Source organism: Saimiri boliviensis, chromosome 16 (assembly GCF_048565385.1).
Source record: "Saimiri boliviensis isolate mSaiBol1 chromosome 16, mSaiBol1.pri, whole genome shotgun sequence".
In the NCBI taxonomy this organism is placed as follows: domain Eukaryota; kingdom Metazoa; phylum Chordata; class Mammalia; order Primates; family Cebidae; genus Saimiri; species Saimiri boliviensis.
In genome coordinates this window covers 285,244-312,457 of record NC_133464.1, presented here as the reverse complement: position 1 = coordinate 312,457, position 27,214 = coordinate 285,244, and the positions used below count along the sequence as shown (strand labels likewise).

At 49.6% G+C, this 27,214-nt stretch overlaps 1 protein-coding gene across 2 annotated transcripts in view; it reads left to right on the top strand.

The window, feature by feature from the left end:
* CFAP97D2 (CFAP97 domain containing 2) overlaps nucleotides 1–25,047 on the top strand; it is a 32,208-nt gene extending 7,161 nt beyond the window's left edge. The window contains exons 2-5 of one of the 2 annotated variants that reach the window (XM_074387372.1): nucleotides 2,951–3,031; nucleotides 5,783–5,901; nucleotides 16,503–16,669; nucleotides 21,535–25,047. In XM_074387372.1, the coding sequence (XP_074243473.1) occupies nucleotides 2,951–3,031; nucleotides 5,783–5,901; nucleotides 16,503–16,669; nucleotides 21,535–21,794 (627 nt within the window). In that variant the 3' untranslated portion in view covers nucleotides 21,795–25,047. Of the gene's footprint in view, nucleotides 1–2,950; nucleotides 3,032–5,782; nucleotides 5,902–12,179; nucleotides 13,749–16,502; nucleotides 16,670–21,534 lie in introns of those variants that run through there. The other variant, XM_074387373.1, reaches the window with a different exon arrangement.
* The last annotated feature ends 2,167 nt before the right edge of the window (nucleotides 25,048–27,214 follow it).

Below are 27,214 nucleotides of genomic sequence, written 5' to 3'. Positions count from 1 at the left end.
GTGCAAGGATTACAGGCTGAGCCACCATGCTCAGCCCAGATTGCTGTGTTCACAGTGGGAGAAATCAAATGAGTAATTCTGTTGGTGTCATTAAGAATTGGGAATTCCCACTTGGGAAGAATGAAATGCAGAAGCAAGATCAATGAAGCTAAGAGGAAGGCAGGCCTGAACTGGAATTGGAAGGAGCATGGGCTCTCTCCACTGCAAAGGGCTGGAAACAGCAGCAGCCTCCTAATTACAGTGACTAGTACTCAAAGGCCATTTCTCAACAAGAGAACCAGACCACAGTGGTGGAAACGGCTGATCCCAAGTTGAGATAGGATATATGCAAAATAAGCCTGCATTACCTTGTTACTCTAGAAGCCAAGGAGCCTGTTGAGTCTGCTAGGTTGTGTGGAAAGGTCGCAGGAGCCACTGGAGGAGACTAACTGGATGAAGATGGACAAGTTGGGCTCTAATAAGGAAGTTATTTATTTATTCTTGAGACAGTCTCACTCTGTCGCCCAGGCTGGAGTGCGATGGTGTGATCTCACCTCCGCGATTTGAGTGATTCTCCCACATTAGCCTCCAAGTAGATGGGATTACAGTCACCCGCCATCATGCCCAGTTAATTTTTGTAGAGATGAAGTTTCACCATGTTGGCCAGGCCTGTCTTTAACTCCTGACCTCAGGTGATCCACCTGCCTTGGCCTCCCAAAGTGCTGGGATTACAGATGTGAGCCGCAGTGCCTTGCCAAAGTTAATGCAATAGATTGAAACACGTCAAATATGTTTTAACATTATACTTCCTAATGTCTTCCAAAAAAAACCTCACTAGTCATCTTTGGAAGGTACTAAGAACCAACTTACTGTTTTGAAAATTGACAAATAGAGAAAACCTAGTAATTTTCCTCCCAATGCAAAGCTTTCCTTTATAGAAGTATTCCAGCATATAAATATAGATTGAATGATGGAATTAGAATATTTTCGCTTTTCAAACCATAATCGAGTAATAAATCAAGGATCATTCACTGCTGCTAATGTCACAAGGTAGAGACAAGCAGAAATTTGTACCTTCCAATAAAATGTCACTGTATCACCTATGGTTTATCAAGGGAAAAAAATGAACCTGAATTTCTAACTGCCAATATACAGAAAATGTCAGGCATGTGATCAGCAAAATCCAGACTCCGAAACTCTACAGGACCAATTATCTGGATTTCTCATAGCAAATTGCAGGGAGATAAACAGGGAAATTATACAGTAGACGTAGGAGATTTCCTGAACAGTGACAACATGGGCCTTTTTACGTGAGTCCTGAGCCAAACCAGGAAGGGCGGAGGGAGAAAGGGGGACTGGGTCTCCATTAAGAGCAAACCTTCACTGATGATTCTGCCACAGCCAATCTCTACAATGATGATTACAAAATGGTGATTTTTCGACCGCACCACTGCCTCTACGTTTACCAACTGGCATTTTGCTGTAAGGAAGCACTCCCTTCCCCCTTGTACTTAATGTTTAAATTAAACAAGAAGCAACATCAGATAACATCAAGGGGTTCAAAAGGCTTTGGTCAACAAGTTCTGCCGTCACGCAAGCTAGTGTGACATTTTTAATAACAGTCATGGATCTCAAATCTTTATCCGGAGCTTGAAGCAACTTGCTTCTAGAAAGCTCTGTGTAGGCATCTCAGATTAAACATGTTTAACTCAGAATTCACCGTCCATACCGCAAACCCACTCACCACCAACCCACTCTGTCTTGAAGCGGAGGGCATTCTTCATTCCTTTTCCTCCCTTTACGCCCCCCCAACCCATGCACACCGCACCTGGGCCTGGCTCCTGCCAGCTCCCCACCCAGTGGCCCCACAGCCCTGAGCACGCTGCGGGCCCGGGCCTCCTCCCCGGATGACCACAGGAGCCTTGGCACCAGCCTCCCCACCTTCTTTCAGGCTTCTCTTCGTTCACACATAGTGACAGAGGAGGCTGTAAAAAGGGACCACGTGACCACGTGACCACGTCACTCCTCTGCCTCTGTTCTCAAGGCTTCCCTTCCCTTTGGGGCTAAGTTGCAGTTCCTAAATGTGCTCTGTGCACACCTCACCGTCCAGCCCTTTCTCCACCTCCTGACGTCCCATGGCGTCTTACCACCCTGCCCATGGGTTCTGTCCCCAGGCTGGCCATCCCGTGAGTTCCATCCCCAGGCCGACCATCATGTGAGTCCTGTCCCCAGGCTGGCCATCCCGTGAATTCCGCCCCCAGGCCGGCCATCACATGGGTTCTGTCCCAGGCTGGCCATCTGGTGAATTCTGTCCCCAGACCAGCCATCCTTCTCCAAGTGCTCGGGGTCTCTCCCTCTGCTGGGGAGTTTTCCAGTGCTGTCGCCTTCAGGTTATCTGTGAGCAGGTTCCATAGTTCTCAATCTGTAAAGGAACATTCCAGAATGTGCAGGGACTTTTTATTGCAGGCAGTGATGCATACAGGTCTCACACATTTAACCTGTCGCATTTTATAATATAAATGTTTCCCTTATTTGTAAATTTCCCAGTTGGAAACTTTAGAGCTTGTCGTACAGCTAACTCGTGCGTAAGGGGCTAGTCCTGAAGTGCTGGTGGAGAGCTTGGAGATTAAAGTGAGGGGGATGCAGGGGCATGCTCGCTGTATAAAAGGCCTCTTGGCAGTAGAGTGCAGGCTGGAAATGTCACCAGGTGGTTGGCATTTAATGAATTCTCACCCTGTGCCCACTTAATTCTGTCTTTTAAAAGGAGAGTGGAGGCTCACTTCTGAGGGTACCTGGCTCCCTCCAGGAGATACCCAGATTCCGAATCTAAGCACAGGCCTCTTTCAGAACTTCATGACATGGGAACTTCATGCTGTGGAATCCCTGGTGCCACGAAAGGCCCTAGAGAGCATGGTCTGGGCTCACTCTCTACAGCACTGCGCCCAGGTAACACTGCCTCCTCACGCCCCAGGTCCAGAGCGCCCAGCCGCTGGTAGACACCCGTGCCCCGCTGACGTTCCGCCACCTCCAGCTGAAACTCAAGAGGCTGAAGGTACACTTTCATTTCTATCTTTCTTAACATAATTGCTGACTAGAAAATGCCAGCTTAAAAGCCCAGGAAAACAGAAAAGGCAGGTTTAGTTAGGAGTAAACTCACCAAAGGCAAAACACAGTCTAGGTGATGAATTCGCCCTGTCTGTCCCTGAGGGAGCTGTTTGGTAATTACAGCAGAAGTCTTTCCCCAGTCGCGACGCTGACGGTACAGCAAGAAGTGTGTGACACACGGCTCGATCAATGTGGACATTTCCCACGTCTAAGGGCCTGCCCATGGCACGTCCCTAGGAGGTCCTTGAGAACATGGTCTCAAGGTGTTCAGGGTACAGCTTGGTTTTGTGCATTTCAGGGAGACTTGACACATCCATCAATACGTGTAAGGTGTACATTGGTTTGGTCCAGAAAGGCAGGACAGCTGGGAGTGGGGGCAGGCATACTTCCAGGTCACAGGTGGATTCAAAGATTTCCTGACTGCCAATTGGTTGAAAGAATTTATCTAAAGACCCTGAATCAACAGAAGGGAGTGTCTGGGTGAAGACAAGGGGTTGTGGAGACTGAGGTTCTTATCCTGCAGACAAAGCCTCCAGGTAGCAGGCTTCAGGGGAAATAAACTGTAAATGTTTCTCAACAGACTTTAGAAGGTGCCAGACTCGTAGTAAATTCTCTCCTGGATCATGAAGAAGACCTGGAAAGGGAAGGAGATTCTCTACAGAATGTAGATTTTTCACAAGAGACAGCTTTGCAGGGTCATTTCAAAATTAAGTCAAAAAATATTTTGGGGGATAAAATACTTACAATGCTTTTAAGGCCTGCTATCTATCATGTTGGTATCATCTCTGTCGCTACAGAGAATCTTTTCGTGAGTTTTAAGGTCTCTGTTTTGACTGTAATGCTGGTCAGATGTGCCTGAATCCCACCGGAAGCGGGGCATAGTGAGGCATGTCCAGCCCCACTTCCCATCACGGCCTGAACTCGTTTGTGGGGTTAACTTAGGAATGCTCTTGGCCAAGGGGAGGGGTCCGTTGAGTTGGCTGGGGGTTGTGGAGGGGTTTAGAACTTTATTTGTGGTTTACATGACGCATCATGTCTTAGGGGAAGGGGAGTGGATTCACAGTAACAACGTATTCAATGCTGTTCCAGGTAACTAGCATCATTCCTTCACAGTAAACCATTTCTTAACCACCTCAGAACGCTGGGTTGGTTGGTTGTTTTTGAGATAGAGTCTCACTCTGTCACCCAGGTTAGAGTGCAGTGACACAATCTCAGCTCACTGCAGCCTCAGCTCCCAGGTTCAAGTGATTCTCCTGCCTCAGCCTCCCAAGTAGCTGAGATTACAGGTGCGCTCAACACAACTGGCTAGTTTTTGTATATTTAGTAGAGATGGAGTTTCGCCATGTTGGCCAGGCTGGTTTCAAACTCCTGACCTCAGGTGATCTGCCTGCCTCTCCCTCCCAAACTGCTGGGATTACAGGCCTTGTTTCTCTCTTGAAGTTTAGGTCATTTGATGAGTGAGAATTGCATGGTTACCTCAAAGTAATGCCTCCAGGACAAAATGCTGTGGGCTTTCTATGTGCCTGTTAAGCAGCGGTGTTGTAAATGAGCTGAATGGAAGCCCAGTAACCAGTCTTGAGCTTATCTGCAGATAGACCCCTTAGATGCCTAAACCGAGAGGCAGATTCTTTTCCTCTGGGCTCAAATATTCTCTTCTTATAAAGGAATAAAATATGTCTATCTTTATTTAGCGGGGACCATACACGCAGGGACACACTGTCACACTTTAGGGGGGATCATACACACAGGGACACGCCGTCACACTTTAGAGGGGACTGTACACCCAGGGACCCACCGTCACACCTCAGTGGGGACCGTACACACAGGGACAAACCGTCACACCTCAGCGGGGACCGTGCACACAGGGACACACCGTCACACCTCAGCGGGGACCGTGCACACAGGGATGCACTGTGTGTCCCTGCGCATACGGTCCCCGCTTAGGTGTGACGGTGGGTCCCTGTGTGCACGGTCCCCGCTGAGGTGTGACGGTGGGTCCCTGGGTGCACGGTCCCCGCTGAGGTGTGACAGTGCGTCCCTGGGTGCACGGTCCCCGCTGAGGTGTGACGGTGCGTCCCTGGGTGCACGGTCCCCGCTGAGGTGTGACAGTGCGTCCCTGGGTGCACGGTCCCCGCTGAGGTGTGACAGTGCGTCCCTGTGTGCACGGTCCCCGCTGAGGTGTGACGGTGCGTCCCTGGGTGTACGATCCCCAATGAGGTGTGACGGTGGGTCCCTGGGTGCACGGTCCCCGCTGAGGTGTGACGGTGCATCCCTGTGTGCACGGTCCCCGCTGAGGTGTGACAGTGCGTCCCTGTGTGCACGGTCCCCGCTGAGGTGTGACGGTGCGTCCCTGGGTGCACGGTCCCCGCTGAGGTGTGACGGTGGGTCCCTGTGTGCACGGTCCCCGCTGAGGTGTGACGGTGCGTCCCTGGGTGCACGGTCCCCGCTTAGGTGTGACGGTGCGTCCCTGGGTGCACGGTCCCCGCTGAGGTGTGATGGTGGGTCCCTGCACGTACGGTCCCTGCTGAGGCATGACAGTGTGTCCTGGTGGGCACAGTCCCTGCTGAGGCACAACAGCACACTCGCCAATATGAGACGAGGCCACGTAAAACTTCCAGGACCCTCAAGTGGCAGAAACGTGGCATGAGGAAGAGCCTCGCCATGGCGCAGGTGCTGCCCAGCCCCTCTCTGTCCGCAGCTGGAGGAGGCACGGCTGTCCATCATCCAGAGGGACAACCACCTGCTTCTGGAGAAGGTGGCCTCTGTCATGAGGACCAGGAGACAGACTGATGGCAAAAACGACTCCACGCACAGGAGGTAAGGGAGGGGCTCCTGCCATCCCACGGGCTCGGCACCACACCCCAGTGCCAGGAAGGCGTTGGGGAGGAGCAGAAGAGCTGCCTGTGGGTCGAGGGGTTTCTGTCCTCTCCAGAAAAGAGCCATGTTTCCGAGGAGCGCCCTTTTCCTCGGGGGTTTGTGATGCTACATTTTACTCGAGATTCCTGGGCTGCTTCTGCAACCTACAACGAAAGGGGGGCCCGAAACCATAGCTAGCAGCCGTGAGCTCGCCGTGTGCCAGACGCTCCTCTGAACCTGCTAGCGCACCTGACTCCAGACCCTCACGTGGCCCCGTGTGGCAGGGGCTCTTGGGTCTCTCACAGGAGGGGAAGCAGAGGCGCTGGGAGGCGACCACTTGGCCGAGGTTGCAGCTCGGTGGTGGGGAACGCAGGCTGTGCCCCAGCCCCTGATCGTGCAGTTCTCAAAGGTGTCGGTTTCCAAAAGCAACTAAGGTTTTGATTTTCCCTCAGCAGACCAGTATGTCCAGCAGCATGGGGGTAATGAATTTTCCAAGACAGTTGTAGGTAAAGAACGGCAAGTTTATGAAAGAAAGAAGGAAAATACGTTTCGAGGAGGCAGCAGGCAGCCCTGAGGAGAGAGGCTGGCTGTGAGAAAACCAAGGCTTGCTGGAGATTCTACAGGTGGCATTTATGCAGAAGAGGGCTTTGTGCGGCCCCATAACACCAAGGCTGCAGTGAGCTAACTGTGGTGTCTGGTGATAGCTCTGCACAGGAAAATTGTGAGCTGTTTGCCTGGAGGGCTGTGTGTCCTAGACCATGGAAAGGCAGACTTGTCACTCATCTGCTTTATCTCTTTGCTTTTCCCTGGTCCCACCAGCCTGACTCCTCTTTCCTAATTAGGACTCCACACCTATTTCAAACTTACTACAAAGCTATAGTAATCAAGATAGTATTACACTCATATAAAGATAGACATAGAAATCAATGGGGGTCCAGAAATAAGTCCATGTGTCTACAATCAATTTATTTTCAACAAAGGGGCCAAGACCACTCAGTGAGGAAAGAACAGTCTTTCCATAAATGCTGCTGAGACAACTCTATCTCCTCATGCAAAAGAATGAAGTTGGACTCTCACCTCACACCATACACAAGAATTCATCAAAACTTGATCAGAGACCTAAATGAAAGAACTAAAACCATAAAACTCTTAGACGAAAACAGCAGGGAGTCATCGTAACTTCAGATTTGGCAATGGATTCTTAGATGTGGCACCGAAAGCAGGAATGACAATCAAGAAAATACATAAACTGGACTTAACAAAAATTAACAACTGTTGTACATCACAGGACACTATCAAGAAAGTAAAAAAAAAAAAAAAGAAAACCCACAGAACGGGAGAAAATATTTGCAAATCAGATACAATAAGGGACTTGCATCTAGAATACACGAAAAGCTCTTACAGCTCAATGATAAAAAGACAATTACCCCATTAAAAGATAGGCAAAAAGATCTGAATAGACACTTCTCCAAGGAAGACATACAGATGATTAGTAAGTACATGCAAAAACATTTAGCATCATTAATCATCAAGGAAATCCAAATCAAAACCACAACATGATAGCACGTCACATCGATCAGATTGGCTGGAATCAAAAAGACAGATAATAAGGAGTGTTGGTGGCGATGTGGGGAGCTCAGAACCCTCCAGGGCTGGGAGGAATGTAAAATGGTGCAGTCAGTTTGGAAAACAGTCTAGCATTTCCTTAAATGATTAAACATATTTACCATATAACCCACCAATTTCACTTCCGAGTATATAACCAAGATAAATGAAAACATGTCTACACAAAAACATATACAATTTATTTCTGTGTGTTGATCTTTTATTAGGAAACCTTTGTGAACTTGTGGATTAGTTCTAGAGCTTTTTAGTGAATTCCTTAAGATTTTCAAATGCAAGATCCTATTGTCTGTCCATAGAACTAGTTTGCATCCTCTTTCCCGATTCGGATGTCGTTATTTTCACGTTCAGTGAGGCTTGAACTTCTCTAAATTCTATTGCAAATGAAACAGTCCCTTTGGGAAGAGCTGGGAGTGGTGACAATGGCAATCCTCTCTCTGAGTGACACCCCAGGCTCTTTGCTTCATTGTACGTGTGTTGGGGGGACACACAGGTCTTCTTGGCTTGCCTCTCCCATCATAGATTCAATGACTGTGAATCAGAACAAGGGAGTCTGGGCTCCTGTGTTCTTAGGAGCACCATTCCCACAGCTCCAGGCCCCTCTTCGATTCCATAAACGGGGACTGAGCAGAACAAGGGCACCTCCAGCTCAGGGCCACACTCACCTGGGACTTAGTCTCAGCAACAGGCAGCTGAGAACAAGATGAGAAAAGCCGAGGCCCTGCCTCCTCCGGGAAGAAGGCCCTTTGACCAGAAGCTGTCGGGAGTGCAGCCTGCGTGCTGGGCTGCAGCCTCTGGAGTGCAGCCTGCATTGCTGAGCTGGGAACAGCAGAGAATGAGCAGGTTTCAGTTCAAATGCCAGAGCTGTGTGCCAAATCGCTGTAGCTTTTCTTTCTTTTTTTTTTTCCCTTTGTTGCCCAGGCTGGAGTGCAGTGGTATGATCTAGACTCACTGCAACCTCCGCCTCCTGGGTTCAAGCGATTCTCCTGCCCCAGCCTCCTGAGTAGCTGGGGTTACTGGTGTGTGCCACCACACCCGGCTAATGTTTGTATTTTTAGTAGGGCCGGGGTTTTGCCACGTTGGCCAGGCTGGTCTTGAACTCCTGACCTCATGTAACCTGTCCACCTTGGCCTCCCAAAGTTCTGGGATTACAGACATGAGCTGCCGCACCTGGCCAGTAGCTTTTCTTGAATAAATCTTTCTTCTTAGGACCACACAGCAGAGACTTTAAACCCAAACCCTAGCCATATGATGGAATATTGCCCAGCTATGGAATGGAATAAAGTATTGACATGGACTACAGCATGGATGAACCCCGAAAACATGCTAATGAAAGAAGACAGTCACAAAAGACCACATATTAGATGATGCCGTTTAGATGAAATGTTCAGAAGCAAATCTATAGAAACAGGAAGTAGATCAGTGGTTGCTAAGGCGAGGGTGTGGAGGGATAGGTAGCAAAGTGATAATTAAAGAGTCCAGGGCTCCCGAAGGAAGTGAGGAAAACTTTCTCAACTGACTGTGCTGACGACTGTGGGCGTCTCCCCACTGAGCTGCACACGATAAATGAGTGACGTGTATGGTACACAGTGGCCTGTATCTCAAGGAAGAGTCTCACTGCTTCTGGGACCTTCTAAGGCCCAGAGCCCATTCACCACACCTAATGCAAATGGTAAGGGACCAGGGTCACCGGATTCTGGCCTTCTCTGGTCAGCTGGATGTGTGTGAGATCAGGGAGGAGTTCTTTTCTTAAAGGGACGGGCATTCAAATGCCAGCACAAAGGGAACCATCCCAGACCCAGCGAAATCCCCGGGGGGATAAAAGAAAAAGAGAAGGTGTGGCCCTGGCATCGGCTGCCAAGCGCCACTGAGGCGTGGTGGCAGCGTCCCCGGGTCCGCCGGCGTGGGCAAGGCATGAGCCTAGCCTGAGCCCCGGCTGCCCCCCTGCTGGTGGAGGGCAGCACCCCGTTGGGCACACGGGGGTCCTCAGGGTGTCTAGACAGGTCTCAAGCAGCCTAGAGGTTTATTTTGCCATCACTGAGGACGCTACTGGGATACAGAGACACAAGTCTCAGTAAGATCTGTGCTTTTCCAAAAGAGGGTTTTGAGGATTTTTGTATTTAAAGGGGAAAGGCCAGGCAGCACGAGAAGGAGGAAAAATAAACAAGAGAGGAGTGGACAGGGAGGGGAGGGCCCATTCTCCTGAGGCTTGATCAGCGCTCACCTGATCCACATTTACATGGGAAAGGAGCGGGTGGAAGAACAGCCAATTATCCACTTTCTCGTGCTCCGTGAAGCCGTGTGTAAAACAAGAGAAAGAGAAAGAAGTCAAATATAAATTTCTCTTGGGTGGGTGGAGGGACAGTGCCCGTCCTGTCTCTCTCCCCTGCCTGTGAAGCTTAGCTGGCAATTCACATTGTTAGACTGAGATTCACCAGAACTCTGTTTTGTGGTAGTTTATTGGGGAGGAGGGGGTGTATTCTGAACAGAATGTCCTTCTGAGCGGTTTGTGAGGGAGGCTCCTGGAGAGTCGTGGCTTTCTGTCCCTGCCGCTGCCGGGTCATGAGCAAAAGGAAGGCAGTTTGTGGTGCGTGACTCTGTTCCTGAGCCTCACTTTCCCTTTGGTACAGTGAGTTTGGGGTCCCCAGATTTTATTTTCCTTTCAGATTTAAGGGTTATGGATGGCTGGGGTGCTTGTGGGAATAACAGAGCTAGTTTCATTCTGCTTGATAGTACTGATTGCCATTTATGCATGGTACCTGAATTAAGAACGTTTCCCTCTACACCTTACAGCGGCAGCCCCCAACATTTTTGCCACCAGGGACCAGTTTTGTGGAAGATAATTTTCCACAGACAGGGTCAGCCAGGGAGGCAGATGGTTTGGGGATTATTCATGTGTGTTACGTTTACTGCATGCGTTGTTTCTATTGTGGTTGTGTCGTAATACAGAATGAAGTGACTGTAGAACTCAGCATCATGTAGAGTCAGCGGGAGCCCTGAGTTTGTTTTCCTGCAACTAGATGGTCCCATCTAGGGATGACGGAGACAGTGACAGACCACCAGGCATCAGATCCTCACAAGCGCGCAGCCTCAATCTCTCAAACGTGCGGGTCACAGCAGGGCTCGCGCTCCCGTGAGAATCTAATGCGCTGCTCATCTGTCAGGAGGCAGAGCTCAGGCCGCAACGCCAGCCGTGGGGGTGGCTGTGAACAGAGACAAAGCTTCCTCCCTGGCCCGCTCATCTCCTGCTGCATGGCCTGCTTCCTAACAGGCCACAGACTGGTGTGGGTCTGTGGCCCAGAGACTGGGGACCTGTGCCTCACAGGGAAAACCCATTCGTCCACTGTTCTGTGCTTGGAAATGTTCTTCTGTAGCTAACTAGACTTTGGCACCACCACCGTTTTTTCCCTTGAGAGGCTATGTGGTGGCTTTTAACCCCATTTTGGCACTGCAACTCAGGTCCAAAATATGTCTCATACTCTTCCTCTAAGAGAGGACTTGGCCAGAAAGCAAGGAGAAGCTGAATTGGAAAATAAAAAATCTGCAATGAATGCATCTCCTTGGGCGGCTGGGCAGCTCCAGCATTCTGTGGAGCTGGTAAGATGTGTGAGCCAGGTGGGACCTCAGCTCACTCTGCAGTCTCCGCCAGCTTTAGACCTGGGATTCGCGACTTCCAGCTGTGTGGCCTTTGACGAGTTGCCAGGTTCTCTGCTCCTTGGTTCCCCATGTATGAAATAGGAACTCTTGTGCCATTCCTGTAGGCTTGTCCTGAGAATGAAATGAGCTAAGACACGCAAACGCTTAGTGCTCAGAGCTCAGTTAAGGTCAGCAATAGCGTTGTTGCTGTTCGCTTCTTTGTATTCCAAATGTGGATGTTTTCTCTCGAGCATTCTTTAACTTATGCCATGACCTGCTTTGGAAGAATGATGAAGTCATACACTCCTGAAAGCAGTGTATTTAAATGAGTAGAATAAAATCCACACAATTTCACAGGCAGTAAATTATATTGAAGCACATTATCTTTTCTTCTTTTTTCTTTTTCTTTTTCTTTTTTTTTTTTTTTTTGAGGTAGAGTTTTGCTCCTATTGCCTAGGTTGGAGTGCAGTGGTGCGATCTCGGCTCACTGCAACCACTGCCTCCTGGACCCAAGTGATTCTCCTGCCTCAGTCTCCCAAGTGGCTGGGATTAAGGCGCCCACCACCACGCCCGCCTAAATTTTGTATTTTTAGTAGAGACGGCGTTTCATCATATTGGTCAGGCTGGTCTTGAACTCCTGACCTCAGGTGATCTGCCCGCATCGGCCTCCCAAAGTGCTGGGATTACAGGTGTGAGCCAACTCACCCAGCCTGAAGCACATTATCAAAATAATTTTTTAACTATGACAAAATGATTCATGTGCTTACTTATTACCATATTAAATAACAGGACCTTGCAGCAGGCTCAGCAGCCACCAAAATTTACCTAAGTGATAAGCATGAATAATGTTTGAAAAAATAAGCAGCAACTGTAATACCTGAAGTTTCTCTTGGTGACAGAGTCATAGGTGAGCGTGTTTGTTGCCTCCAACTATAATGGAAGAAAATGAGGAAATATGACACAATTACTTTCCTATCCAGGTTCATGGACGCCTATCCATGGCTTTCCAGACTGTGTGCCAAATCTCACAGCCCGTGTCTCTGGTATCTGGTTCTGGCTGGGACGACTCTGGGAGCCTTGCTATGAGTCCAGTTTTCTATACGGAAGCCTGGACAAGAACCCCTTCCTTTGAGCTGCCAGAAACCACAAGAAGCATGTTCCCCTTGCCACCTCCAGTGTGAATAAGCAGGTCCACAACCAAGGAGAGCCTCATCCTTCAGGGAAATAAACAGGACCCATTTGGTTTTCTTCACCTAGAAGGAGATTTTTTAAAGCCTGGAGGTAGAATTGGGGTCAATGAAAATTCAGGGAGGAAGGAAGACAAATGAAGCCAGCTGCCAATTAGTCCTGAAAACAAAAGAGAAGAAAGCAGGCAAGGGTAATTCCCGAATAATGGACAGTACGGTAACATTTCCTTTGTTGTCCTGAGGAGCTGCAGGGACCCAGGAGCCGCCTGCCAGTGCCAACGGGCACCTTCCCTCTGTCCGCATCCAACCCATGCTAACTTGCTCCTGTGAAACCCCAAGGAGCCAAAATCATCATTTAGACACAGAAAAAGACAGACAAGAGTTAATTGGATGACATCAGTTTGCACAGTAATCTGAGTAGGTGTTCTCACAGAAGACAGATAATCAAGGGAACAGCTCTGCCTGGATTAACAGCAAAGGTATCCGTTAAAATGAGGTCTCGAGCACGACACCTTTCTCCTCCGTGTCTCAGGGGCCCTTCCCAGATGTGAGAAGGAATCTGGACTGTTCCCACAGGCCTAGCTCTTATTCAGACTTCAGCCTCAACCTAAATGCCACGTCCGGAGGAAGGCCCGATGCCCCCCGGGGGGCGCCCGTCCCGCACTCCTTCCTTTAGCATGGGCACCACAGTTGTCACCCGCCGTCACTTACGTCTGTGTCGACCTGTTTGCTGTGTGTCTCCCCCTGAACCTCAAGCCTCACGACTTCAGGGACTTTGTTGCTTTTGTTCACCGTTGTGGACTCGGTGCCCAGACCCGTGCTGGGCACACAGTAGGTACCCAGTCAGCATTTGTGGAATGACTGAACAATCAAATGAGGCCACCAGTGACTTCCCAGTTGCTCAATTTATTGAATTGTTTCCTTTTAAAGTTTAAAAAATAATGTTTTTATTATTGATCATAACATAATACATATTTTATGGATACAAAGAAGAAATTTAAGCTGCCTACAATTTCATCACCCAGAGAGAATACTTTTTGTATATTTTCTGCATTTCCTTATAGTTATATTTTGTGCACATAGATATGTATTAAGTATAATTAAAATTGTACCTGGAATATAATCTCATATCCTGGCTTAAGACTTTTTGCATCTCACTGAAACTTTTGAACATCATTTCAGTGGGTTAATCACTTTCTTAGTCACTTCTGTGTCAATAAAAATTCATTCAGAATTTTCACTATTATCAGTGATGCTGAAAGGAACATTTTTATGCACTGATTTCGCATGGACTCTTCCGTCCTACTCTTTTTATGTTGAGTGACTTTGCTGATTTTCCACCGTATTTGACCCTCATTAAATGTCAGTTCAGTTTCATCCGCTCTAACCCTTGACTTTTCTGCAGCTTTTAACAAAAGCGTCCATGCCCCTCCTGGTCGTAATTCACTCCTGACTTTCTCTTGCACTTTCTGCCTCCTAAAGTGTTCCCTTCTGCCCTGTGATCCTCTGCTCCTGTGGCTCAGCCTTCGGCTGCCTCCCTGCCTGTCTGTCCTCCCTGGACAACATTGCCCCAGCACCACTTCCAAGCTGCAGAACGGAGCAGCCCTGTTGTCACTCCTGAGCACCAGCCTCTCTCCTGAGTTCCACCCGAATGTTCCAGCCCAGCCCAGCCCAGCCCCACCTCGGTTGGCTTCAGCCAGGCCACCAACAGTGCCTCCCTCTCGGGTCACTCCCAGGGTTAAATGAGAGAAGCGCATTTCACTGAGACACACACACACTTTAATGGCTCTGAGATGGAGATGCATCTCACAGCGCATGACGGCCTATGGTGTTCCAAAACGATAGATGAAGTCTGTCACCAACGAAACCCAATATACACAGGACAGGGCCTGGCACAGAGGAAGTGCACAAGGTCCGGAGGGTGACGGTGACCTTCCGGGAGGAGGCCACCCATCATCCGCCATTCCGCCATTATTCTCTGCTTCCACGCTCTCCCCAGCCCAGCAGACTCAGCCCCAACACTGGCAGGCTCTTGACTTCGTGCGCCGCAGCCAGGGGAAGCCCCGGCTCTAGGCACCTCCGCGGCCCACAGCTCCCTCTCCATCACGCGGCCTCCTCAACAGGTCTTCACGCTCCCCCATCACCACTGCCCTGGGCTTGCCTCGGCGCCCCTCGCTGCCGCCTGATGCCCCGCAGTCCGCCCCCGCCTGTCCACAGGGTCTTTCTCAAGGGCCTGCAGAGCCCGGTGTGAAGCGTTCGGAGGCTCCTCGCTGTCCTGCACGTGCACAGGACTCCCCGCACCGCTGGGACCCTGCGCGCCCCTCACCTCTCCCGCAGGCGCCCAGGTGCTTGCCCTCACCGTCCGGGGACCCCGTTCCCGCCCACTCATCTCACCCCGCATCTGCTCCGCCGACCATGCTCAGGAAGTGCCCGGAGCCCACCCGCCGCGCTGTGCCCCACTGTCCTCGCCGGAAGTGCCCGGAGCCCTCCCCGCTGTGCCCCACTGTCCTCACCGGAAGTGCCCGAAGTCCTCCCCGCTGTGCCCCACTGTCCTCGCCGGAAGTGCCCGGAGCCCTCCCCGCTGTGCCCCACTGTCCTCGCCGGAAGTGCCCGGAGCCCTCCCCGCTGTGCCCCACTGTGCCCGCCGGAAGTGCCCGGAGCCCTCCCCGCTGTGCCCCACTGTGCTCGCCGGAAGTGCCCGGAGCCCTCCCCGCTGTGCCCCACTGTCCTCGCCGGAAGTGCCCGGAGCCCTCCCCGCTGTGCCCCACTGTGCCCGCCGGAAGTGCCCGGAGCCCTCCCCGCTGTGCCCCACTGTGCTCGCCGGAAGTGCCCGGAGCCCTCCCCGCTGTGCCCCACTGTGCTCGCCGGAAGTGCCCGGAGCCCTCCCCGCTGTGCCCCACTGTGCTCGCCGGAAGTGCCCGGAGCCCTCCCCGCTGTGCCCCACTATCCTCGCCGGAAGCACCGAAGCCCTCCCCGCTGTGCCCCACCGTCCTCACCAGAAGTGCCCGAAACCCTCCCCGCTGTGCCCCACTGTCCTCGCCGGAAGCACCGAAGCCCTCCCCGCTGTGCCCTACTGTCCTCGCCGGAAGTGCCCGGAGCCCTCCCCGCTGTGCCCCACTGTCCTCGCTGGAAGCACCGAAGCCCTCCCCGCTGTGCCCCACTGTGCTCGCCGGAAGTGCCCGGAGCCCTACCTACTGTGCCCCACTGTCCCCACCGGAAGTGCCCGGAGCCCTACCCACTGTGCCCCAGTGTCCCCACCGGAAGTGCCCGGAGCCCTACCCACTGTGCCCCACTGTCCTCACCGGAAGTGCCCGGAGCCTTCCCTGCTGTGCCCCACTGTCCTGGCCGGAAGTGCCCGGAGCCCTCCCCGCTGTGCCCCACTGTCCTCACCGAAAGTGCCCGGAGGCCTACCCGCTGTGCCCCACTGTCCTGACCGGAAGTGCCTGGAGCCTTCCCCGCTGTGCCCCACTGTCCTGGCTGGAAGTGCCCGCAGCCCTCCCCGCTGTGCCCCACTGTCCTCGCCGGAAGTGCCCGGAGCCCTCCCCGCTGTGCCCCACTGTCCTCGCCGGAAGTGCCCGGAGCCCTCCCCGCTGTGCCCCACTGTCCTCGCCGGAAGTGCCCGGAGCCTCCCCGCTGTGCCCCACTGTCGTCGCCGGAAGTGCCCGGAGCCCTCCCCGCTGTGCCCCACTGTCCTCGCCGGAAGTGCCCGGAGCCCTCCCCGCTGTGCCCCACTGTGCTCGCCGGAAGTGCCCGGAGCCCTCCCCGCTGTGCCCCACTGTCCTCACCGGAAGTGCCCGGAGCCCTCCCCGCTGTGCCCCACCGTCCTCACCGGAAGTGCCCGAAACCCTCCCCGCTGTGCCCCACTGTCCTGACCCGAACCGACCTCCCGCAGGGCCGAGTGTGCCCCTCACCCTCTCCTCTCCGAGCCAGCAGCAACCGCTCTGGCACCTGAAGGAGAACCGGTTTCTTAAATGCTGGTTCAGCGGGAAGCAGGAGCAACCCTGCACCCGGGACCCCTTCCCGCCCTGGAGCCTGCTGGCCCTGCCCAGGGAATGGCAGCCACACACGCCTTAATTAAGTCCAGATTTCAAAACATGTGTTTGCTCTTTCCCGGAGTCTGCGCAGGGGGAAGAGAGAACAGGAACTTCGCAGAGCGCAGAAGAAAACAGGGCGGTTCGGGAAGGAATCGCACGCTGAGAACCACGGTGTGCAGCTCCAGGGTGGTGTGAAGACCGGGGCGGAGCCGAGAGGTCCCAGCGATGGCAGAGGCACCAAGCGAAAAGGTACCCGCACCTTCCTTTTCATCTAAAATCCATAGCTGTTTGGAATTTCCCATTTTACTTCATCAGATTCATCATTCGCCGATTCTGTCTTCGAGCATCTTGTTCAGTTGTCAGCAAGGATATGTCCGATGGTCACATCCTCTAACAGGAGACGCAGAACAGCCACCCAGCTGACGAACTACCCACCAGGCATTTGCCCACAAAACAGGGAATTAAAGTAAGGTCAGCTGATTGATTGCAGATGGTGAGAGAAAGATTTGGTGAAAATAACTTAGCCAGATAATATGAACAAAACATCATTAAAATCACGTTGACCAGGCACAGTGGCTCACACCTATAACCCCAGGACTTCGGGAGGCCGAGGTAGGAAGATCACTGAAGCTGAGGAGTTTGCGACCAGCCTGGGAAACATAGTGAGCCACTGTCTCTATTAAAAAAAGAAAAAGAGGCCAGGCGTGGTGATTCACTTCTAGAATCCCAGCACTTTGGGAGGCCCAGGTGGGCGGATCACAAGGTCAGGAGTTCCAGACCAGCCTGGCCAAGATGGTGAAACCACGTCTCTACTAAAAACACACAAAAAATTAGCCAAGCGTGGCACATGCCTATAATGCCAGCTACTCCGGGGGCTGAGGCCGGAAAATCGCTTGAACCTGGGAGGCAGAGGTTGCAGTGAGCTGAGATCACACCACTGCACTCCAGCCTGGGTCACAGAGTGAGACTCCATCTCAAAAAAAAAAAAAAAGTAATTAATTAATTAAATAAATAATTAAAATTTAAATTTAAAAAAGAGAAAAAGGAAAAAAAGAAATCATGTGATGATTTTGAATTAAATTGCTGTCCCACAGAGTCCAGAATGGAAAGAATTAAAAATCTGACTTTGTCCCACAATTTAAACTCTAAACTCTCTTCATTTTATTCACATTGGCAAAATTATAATTGTAAAGGCAGAACCATGAGATTTAAATTTTGTCATTAATTATACTGCATATAAATAATCCCAATAAATCAAATTAATTAAAGAGTTATAAAAATCTTCCATCACTCTCCTTACCTGGATATATAACCATTATAATGTGGAACATTATAGTGTGGAAGATTGCTTTCCTTAAAATCCAGTCCATCATAAGGAAAATACAGACATCAAATATTAAATAAATGCTCCAGGACCACGGACCCCAACCCTATGGAAGCACTGGGACCAGACACACCACACTAGGACAACCTCCAAGACCATAGACCTCACCCTGCATAAACTCCAGGACCACAGACCCGACCCCTGCACAAACTCTAAGACCACAGACCCCACCTCTGCATAAACTCCGGGACCATGGACCCTTCCCCTGCATAAACTCCAGGACCACAGACCTCACCCCTGCACAAACTTAAGGACAACGAACCCCACCCCTGCACAAACTCCAGGACCACTGACCCCACCCCTGCACAAACTCTAAGACCACAAACCCCACCCCTGCGCAAGCTCCAGGACCGCAAACCCCACCCCTGCTCAAACTCCAGGACCACAGACCCCACCCCTGCACAAACTCCAGGACCACAAACCCCACCCCTGCTCAAACCCCAGGATCACTGATCCCACCCCTGCACAGTCTGCAGGACCACAGACCTCATCCCTGCACAAACTTAAGGACCATGAACCCCACCCCTGCAGAAGCTTCAGGACTAAACCCCTGGATAAACTCCAGGACCACAGACCCCACCCCTGCATAAACTCTAGGACCACGGACCTCACCTCTGCACAAACTCCAGGACCACAGACCCTACCCCAGCATAAACTCCAAGACCATAGACCCTACCCCTGCACAAACTTCAATACCACAATCCCACTCCTGCACAAACTCTAGGACCACGGAACTCACCCCTGCCCAAACTCTAGGACCATGGACCTCACCCATGCACAAACTCCAGGACCACAGACCCCACTCCTGCACAAACTCCAAGACCACGGACCTCACCCCTGTGGAAGTTCCAGGACTGCAGAACCCACCCCTGCACAAGCTTCTAACCCTAACCCTAACCCTAACCCTGCACAAGCTTCAGAACCACAGGCCCCAACCCTGGACAAGTTTCAGGACTGCAGACTCCATCCCTGCACAGCTACTTGAAGTAGCACCTCATTGTCTAGGCCCCTGCAGTTGCCACAGCTGTCTGTGCTAGTGTCAGCTTTGCAGTGCTTCCTTCCATGCCTGGGAGGAGATTGGCAGCCCAGCTCTGCTGCTTGCTGGACACTGCTTATCGAAGCCTGACGAGCGAAGGGAACAGGTACCTGTGCAAGACACATGACAGTTAAGCAGTTACTAACTCCTAAGGCGTTCAGAAAATCTCGTTTGCTTTGCAATTTACATTGACAATTTGAACATTTCATGTCCAATCCATTTTCTCAAATCTTTTAAGTACAAAGCTAATACTTGCTTTTTGTAAACCACAAAATGTCAAACAGTATAGAGGGTGTAAGGAACATGGGAGTCCTCTCTTGGATGGCAGCCGCTGGAAGTAATCACTGTTAGCAACTTGCATGCGAACCTTGATTTTTATTTGTCAAGTACTTATGTTTGTGTTTTTTGGTGTTTGTTTGTTTTTGGAGACAGTCTCACTCTGTCACCCAGGCTGGAGTACAATGGCTTGATCTCGGCTCACTGCAACGTCTGCCGCCCAAGTTAAGTGATTCTCCTGCTTTGGCCTCCTCAGTAGCTGGGATTACAGGTGTGAGCCACTGCGCCCGGATATATTGTTTGTTTGCACAAAAATGGGGCCCTACTCTATGTAGTTTTCTGTAAATTGCTAATTCTATTCAATAACGTATCCGACAAATAGTTTCATTCTGTACACGAAGGGCTTCTTCTGCTTCTTCTTCTTCTTCTTCTTCTTCTTCTTCTTCTTCTTCTTCTTCTTCCCTTTTTTAGCAGTTACAAAATATTTTGTACAGATTTGCCTTAATTTACTTAAGCAGTCTCCTAATTATTGAAATTTAAGTTGTTTTCAGTTTTTCAACATTCCAAGTAAAACTATGTTGATCATCTTAACCCAAATGTATCTTTACACAAAGTTATGCTGTAACCTATATTCCTAGAAGTAAAATTGTTAAATCCAAAGGCAAGCACATTTAGATTTTCGATGGACACCACCAAATTGCCCCCCACCGACAGTCTAGCAGTTTGCACCTCTGCTTAAAGTGGTCTCAAAAATGTCTGTTTCCTCATACTCTTGGGTAGTAAATATTGTTTTACTGGGTGGTAAACATATTCTTAAATTTTGGACTATCTAATTTCTTCTTGTATGAATTGTCTGTTCATAGCCTTTGTCCAAATTCTTATCATGTGTTCCTTTTAGTTATTAATCTGTACTCACTATATGTTATCAATATTTACCTTTTTCCTATTATCAATGTCATAAGCACTCTCTTCCACATTATTACTTATCATTTCACCTAAGTTTGTTTTAAGATAGTCAAATCCATCAGCAGTTCCCCTATGGCATCTGGTCCTTGTGCCATAACCAGAAAAGGCTTTCTCAAGCTAAGATTGTGCAAGTTTTCTCCTGTATTTTCTCCTATTGCTGTAAGTTTTCTTGATGACCTTTAAGTCTTTCATGAATATGAAATTCAATAAGTACGGACTTTTGGTGTATTGTGCAAGTTACAGATCAATGTTATTTTTTCAATTTATAACAAGTTATTAAAAAATCAGTTTACAATGTCAAAAACTCTATTCTTTACACTTCTTAGAAATTACTCTCCAGAGGTTCATTCTTAGTGGTGCTTTCCCACATCCTCACCAACATGAAGGGTGGCACATGGGGGCACTTGGCTCATTTCACTGCTGAAAGCAGTGCCTGGTTTGATACTGCCCTCTTTGACTACAGGTGAGGTGCTTCCTCCCTCACAACGACAAATCACTGTGGCAATATGTCACAATTCCATCTGTGGGCTGGACTCAGGCAGGAGAGTCAAATTGCTCAGGTGCTTGGCAGAGGCCTACGTCAGAGTCAAACCTGCAGGAAGCTTTGGGGATGAGATTTAACAATCCCGTACGTGTCTTGTTTCTAGGTATGAGAGCCAACACCTCCTACATGCTGGGTCTAAGCACACAGGTCAAAATCTCATTCATGGACTCAATTCCCACATGAGCTTCCCAGAGCCTCCCACCTCTTCTGCTGGCTTTGTCCTTGTGAAGTCACAGCCCCACAGCTGTGCTTCTCCCAGGCTGCCTGAGTCTGGGACGCTCCTCTCCAGGGACCTGTTTTCACCCACACTGTCGCCTCCACTGCCCTCCTCCCAGCTTGTTTTAGGACATCATTTTTTTTTTTTTTTTTTTTTTTTGAGATGGAGTCTTGCTCTGTCACCCAGGCTGGAGTGCAGTGCTGTGATCTTGTTCACTGCAACCTCCACCTCCCAGGTTCAAGTGATTCTCCTGCCTCAGCCTCCCAAGTAGCTGGGACTACAGGCGTGCACCACCATGTCCAGCTAATTGTATTTTTAGTAGAGACGAAGTTTCACCATGTTGGCCAGGATGGCCTCAATCTCTTGACCTCATGATCCTATTTTTAATGTATTTGGGTCATTTTATTTTAGGTTGTCTCATAAACAGAATAGCATAATTTTGCATTTTAACCGAGTCCCGGCGGCTTCCCTCTCAGTTTTACCCGTTTATATGTACCGACATGAGTGTATCATGTTTGTTCTCATTTCTGGCTCTTTTGTTTGTTTCTGTTTCCTTACTCTTCCCCCTATTATATTAATATCACTGAGTTTTTCCTTAGCAAATGTCAAGACAGTACTTGCAACCAATGTTCCAAATTTATACATCATTTACTTTCTTTGACTCTCTTGCTCTTCCTGCTTTACTTCACAGGAAATAGGTACAGCCTACCAGAAAGCCAGTATGAAGATAAAGTCAAACAAAAAAGGGGAAAACAGAAGCCCTGCCTGGAAAGCGTTTCCTGCAGCCACAGCCAGACGCTGCACTTTACTAGAAGTCCCAGCTTTGGCAACATGGTTCAAGTGTCGGCTCCAGGGCAGAGCTGGGGAGGGCAGGCTCCGGCCAGACAGTGGCGCCGAGGCATCCCTCCCCCTGCCCTGTACCTGGACAAAAATGGGAAACATGGGAAATGACTCATTGTCTCTGAACCTCAAGCTGGAATTATGGTCTGTGTGTCCCAGGAAGATGGCTTTCTCAGCAGCTTCTTTAGCTCTGAGGGCTCTTGGCTCCTGTGTGAGGGAGGAAGCAGGTGAAGGGCCCAGGGCCTGCCTTCAATCCCTGCCAGCCATGGGGTCTGCAGCTTCGAACTACTGGACCCACCCTGGAAACAGACCAGCCAAGCACCATGCCGGGGGGCGAGCGCGGCACGGTTTCTGACAGGTCTTCTCCTTTTAGAAAGAAAAGCAAGTTAAGTCATATGAAAACTGCAAGTTTAGGAAAGAAAAATGCTAGTTTTATAAGATGAGAAGCCTGAATCACAGCCTTCAGAAGATCCTCCTGGGCCTGGTGGCTGCCTTGACCCGCTGTTGGACCCCCTCCCTGCGGTCTGGCCAGCTGCGGACCTCTGGGTTACGGGGTCTTTGCTCTGGGATCTTTGCTGGCCTTGCATGGATGGGACAGACCAGTTTACCTTCATAGGCCCAGAAGTTCATGACGCTGGCAGGGAAGCCCTGCCCTGCCCTCCAAAGCCCAGACCCCTCTCCTCAGCCCCGAAGCTCCTCCCAACGGAGGCTGCATTGCAGTCTCCTGGGTATCTCAATCTGGTTTAAGCGCTAGCTTGCAAAATTTCTCAAACGCTTTAAGGGAAGGACTCCAATTTTCCATCCTCCTTACGCTTTCAAGTCATCCCTTACTCCAAAATGAGCAGATACTGATTTTGTACCTGTTTCTACTGAAGGATTTCTATCAGATTATCTGACAAAACCCACCAGCCATCCTGGCACTTCCTGGAACCCCCAGCTAATTGGAAGTATGCATTGCTCTAACTTGGTGCCCCAACCCCGATAACTTCTGCACATGAGAAAGAAACAAAAACGAAACAAACGCGAATGATCTCGAGGAGCAAAATTAACTGTTTAAACAATCAGTTGGTTCAGTGGAGTGCAGGTTGGCACAGGGCACACAGTGGGTGTGGGTTGGCTCTGAGCTCCTTGGCCTCCACTATCATCACGGACAAAAGCTCAGCCTCGGGGAGCCCCATTCTCTCTTGTGAAGATGGGACAGGAACCGCCTCCTAGACCTCACGCCAGGGTTTAGTGAGTAACATTTGCAGAAATGACTGTGAAAGTAACTCATACTTAGCGAAAGTAGAATTGAGGTTCTTTTCTTTTTCCTCCTGAAGGCCTCGTACCATCCAGCAACAAACCGACATGGTTCATTTTACTGATTCCAGGTAAACGTACTTGGCTGCATTTCAGAAAGATATTCAACAACAAAACTGGCGAAAGATTATCTGATCATTTGAATAGACATTTCTCCCAACAGGATATACAAATGGCCAATAAGCACAGGAGAAGATGGTCAGTGTTATCAGGAAATGCACATTAAGACCACGGGAGAAGTCACTTCGCAGCCACTAACTCGACTGCAACAAAGGGCAGATTGTAATAAGGACATAGAGAAGCTGGAACCCTCGTACGCTGCTGGTAGGGATAAAGAGTGGTGCAGCCACTTTGGAAAAAGTGAAAACAGTTACCAGATCACCCAGATACTCCACTCTCAGGTCTATTTTTTGAGATGTACGTTTGATGTACGTTTTTGAGAGACTTGAAAATATACATCCATGCAAAACCCATACACTGATGTTCACAGCAGCATAATTAACAATGGCTAAGAGGTGTGAATAACCCAAATGTCTGTCAACTGATGAGCAGATAAAACATGTGGTATAGCCATGCAATGGTATTTAACCTGCCATAAAAACGAATGAATTCTGACACTGGTACAGAATGGATAACCCTTAAAGACATTATAATGCTCAGTGAAAAAGCCAGATACTAAATGCCACATGTTGTCTGATTCCTTTATGTGAAATGTCCAGAATAGGCACATTCAAAGAGACGGAAAGTAATCAGTGGTTGTCATGACATTTGCAGAAATGACTGTGAAAGTAACTCAGACTTACTTAGCAAAAAGGAAATTTGAGTTTCTTTCCTTTTTCCTCCTATGGGAAGGGAAATTGGGGAGTGATGGCTAAGGAGTTTGATTTTTGTGGAGGGAGGTGATGAAAATGTTCTGAAGTTACACTGTGACAATAGTTGCACAACTCTGAATATACCAAAAGCCACTAAAATATACACTATAAAGGGGCATAGAATTGTATCTAAATAAAGCTGTTATTTTTAAAATTCTGTTTAATTCTAAGTAAGGAACTGTCAACGAGTTGAAATACTCCCTTTCCCAAGTAAGTTGATAGTTTCTTGTTCTTGCCTAAGGAAGTGTTAGTTTCAAGTATGTTTTTTTGATCCAGCAGGAACTGAAACTGGAATTTCAAGTGCACAGCCAAGCCTAAACCCTAAAAGAGAAGTGAGAAAGGGTGAGGATTCAGAACACAAATCCAGAAACAAGACAAGTGTGATCGGGGGTGACAAGAAGGCCCCAAGGCTGCCCATGAGCACCTCTAGGCTACCACGACCATGTCTCAGGGCAGTGTGAGGCATCACCCATGAGCCCTGGTGACCTGAGGCGGGGGCCAGGGCAGCCCCGCCCTCTTCCCCTCTTCACCGTTATCACAGCCAGAGCAGCTGTGAAGTGCCCATGAGGCAGCTCCTAAAACAGCATTTCAACAATGTGCCTGACCAGATGACGCAGCGCAACTATTTTCTGTGCTTTTTGGACTGATAACTGAAAACAAATTATGCAGCGTAATCTTAGGAGCTAAGGGTTTGGAATTAGATTTTTTTTTTTTCTAGCTATAAAGACTTATTCTGTTACCATATTTTGAGTTGTGGTGGATTTGTCTATAATTCCTAGGTGGATTTGTGTACTTAAAAGCCCTGTGATTGTTACTTTAACAAATAAGTAAATCAATCAAATTAAAATTTTCAACATGAAGAAACTACAGCCTGACTCCAGAAACCATAACCTAAGATATAAAAAGGGCCCCCGAGAGTCTTGGTTGGAGACAGTAAGGGCGTGTCTGAGAACTCCTGGGGCCTGCCATGTGCTCCCTCAGCCCCAGGTAAGATCCGTTCTAAACTGTTCCACAACAATGAACATCTAGCCCACAGGCAATGCCCTTTAAAAAGGAGTTAAAAGACTCACACTTTCATTGATTCAGTAAAACTCTGCATATGCCTGAGACTCAAAGATGAGGGAGATCTGTGAAGGCTCAGCCTCCCAGGGCTGATAGCTGACCCTTCAGAAATGTGACAGTGCCTAACTACTCCTTGCTATTTTTAACCCATACCATAGATTTAGATTTTTGTTTTGTTTTGTTGGAAGGAAAATAAGAAGATAATTTCAGGCTGGGCGTGGTGCCGCATACCTACAGTCCCAGCAGTTTGGGAAGCCAAGGTGGGAGGGTTGCATGAGCTTGGGAATTCGAGACCAGCTTGAGGCTGCCACTCTAAAAAAAAAAAAAAAAAAAAAAAAAAAAAAAAAAAAAAAAAGGAAGAAGAAGAAGAAAGAAGCAACAGCAGCTAATTTCCTTCCTCATTTCATTCCTTTATGCACAAGCCCCTTTAAAATTCACTTGACATGAGTAACAAGCCTTGGCCCTGGCTCCTCCACATGGAATCCAGCAATCCCAGGTTCCTCACCACTCCTCAGGGTGGACCCTCCAGCGGCGGCGTTTGAAATCACAGACTGTGGGGTCAGCCAGGCCTGGGTGTGGATTCTGGCTCTCCTGCTGATCCTGAGTGGGCCTCCCAAAGCCTCTGCTCACTGCAGCCGCGACCTCTCCAGGTGGTCAATGCCCCTCTCTGTCGTGAAGCCCAGCTGGGCACAGGACCTCCACCAACAGTCCACGTCTTGCTAAACTTGATGGAAAAACGGCCTCCCCATAGCGACCGTGTCCTTGGTTTGCAAGCCTCGAATTGCGCCTCCTTTTCCAGATGGCAGTGGGCTCTGGCCTGTGTGTCCCCAGCCTGTTCCACCCCACAATGGCAGTGCTGTAGCAGTCCTGGTCCTCTGCCAGCCTCCCTGATAGGCCCTAAGGTGATGAACTTTAAAGGCTCTATCACAAAACTACAAAGCCTGCCTTTTGGTCCTGAGAACATTGTTCTCTTTTCAACCTGCTGCTTTCCAGAGAGCAAACCATTTATGAAGACTGACAAATTGCCACACATAGTCAAGAAGTGGGATAAAATCTTCCCGTTACACAGAGGAGCCATAACGTCAGCTCTTTTCCCTTCTGGACTTTGCTCAGAGAGTCAGTGGAAAAATGAGCATCCTATCAGCAGCCCTGAGGGTAAACACCGGCCACCCAAGAGCTCTGATGACCTGAAAAGGTCAAGTACCAGCTGCATTTTCAGATCTAGAGATGTGTCTGTCCCATATTACACTGGGTATCAAATTAGTTTAAACCTACAGAACTTTGAGATGCTTTAAAATCGTGATAAATATAATGGATTGAGTGGTGAGGACAGAACCCTGTCTCCGCTGTGTGAGGTGGGCACACACGAAATGTGTGTTAGATATAGAAAAGAAGAAAGGAAGGAGGGAGAGAAGAAGGGAGAAGGGGAAAGAAGGAAGAAAAGTAGTCCCATAGTGGAAGAGGAGGGACAGAGACAGAGGAGCGGGAGGACAGGGGAGGGAGGCCTGCTGGGTGTCTCAGCCCTTCGGCCGCGGCTCTGCTGGGTTTGATTGGCATCCTCTTCCCTGCTGCCACGTCAGTCCAGGACACCTGAAGGTCCCTCTCAGGACTCCCAGACCTCATCTGTCTCAGAGAAGAACGAGGCCATGATACAAGGGTGATGTCCTTCCTCTTGGAAGAAAGGAAAGGAGGGAGAGAAGAAGGGAGAAGGGGGTGCATGTAGGGCCCTCTGGGTGCTACATGGAGAGAGTTCTGGATGTGACAGTGTTCTGGAAATGCCACCCAGTCAACGGATGGAGTCCAGGCCCTTTGGGTGCCAACACTGTGAAACGTCTCTGGTCCAGAAATGGTTGTCAAGCCTGGAGGTCAGACTTGCTTAGCAGAGAAGGCAAACTCTGGTGAGCTACAGCTGGGTTCACACATGGGTCTGATAGGGAACACACTGAAACGTTATTAAAGCCGGCAAGACTGACACAGGCCCATGTCACCCTCAGCTGGTTTTCGGGGCCCCATGACACAGGTGGTGGGTGTGGCATCTGTCCCACATTACACTGAGCTGGTTTTTGGGTCCGGAGATGCACTGGTGCCTGCCACACTGGGCTGGAGCCACTCGTGAAATGTCATTCTGCTCATGTAGCTGTGAAGCTTTCAGTATTTACCAACTAGGACTTTTCTTGCATGGATATTTGCTTAATTGTCTTGTCTCCTCAACAGTAACTAAACTATTACTAAAACTGTCCTAAAACTACATAGACAAGAAATAGTTCTTTAAAGGCCCGACTTAGTTTTCATGTAACC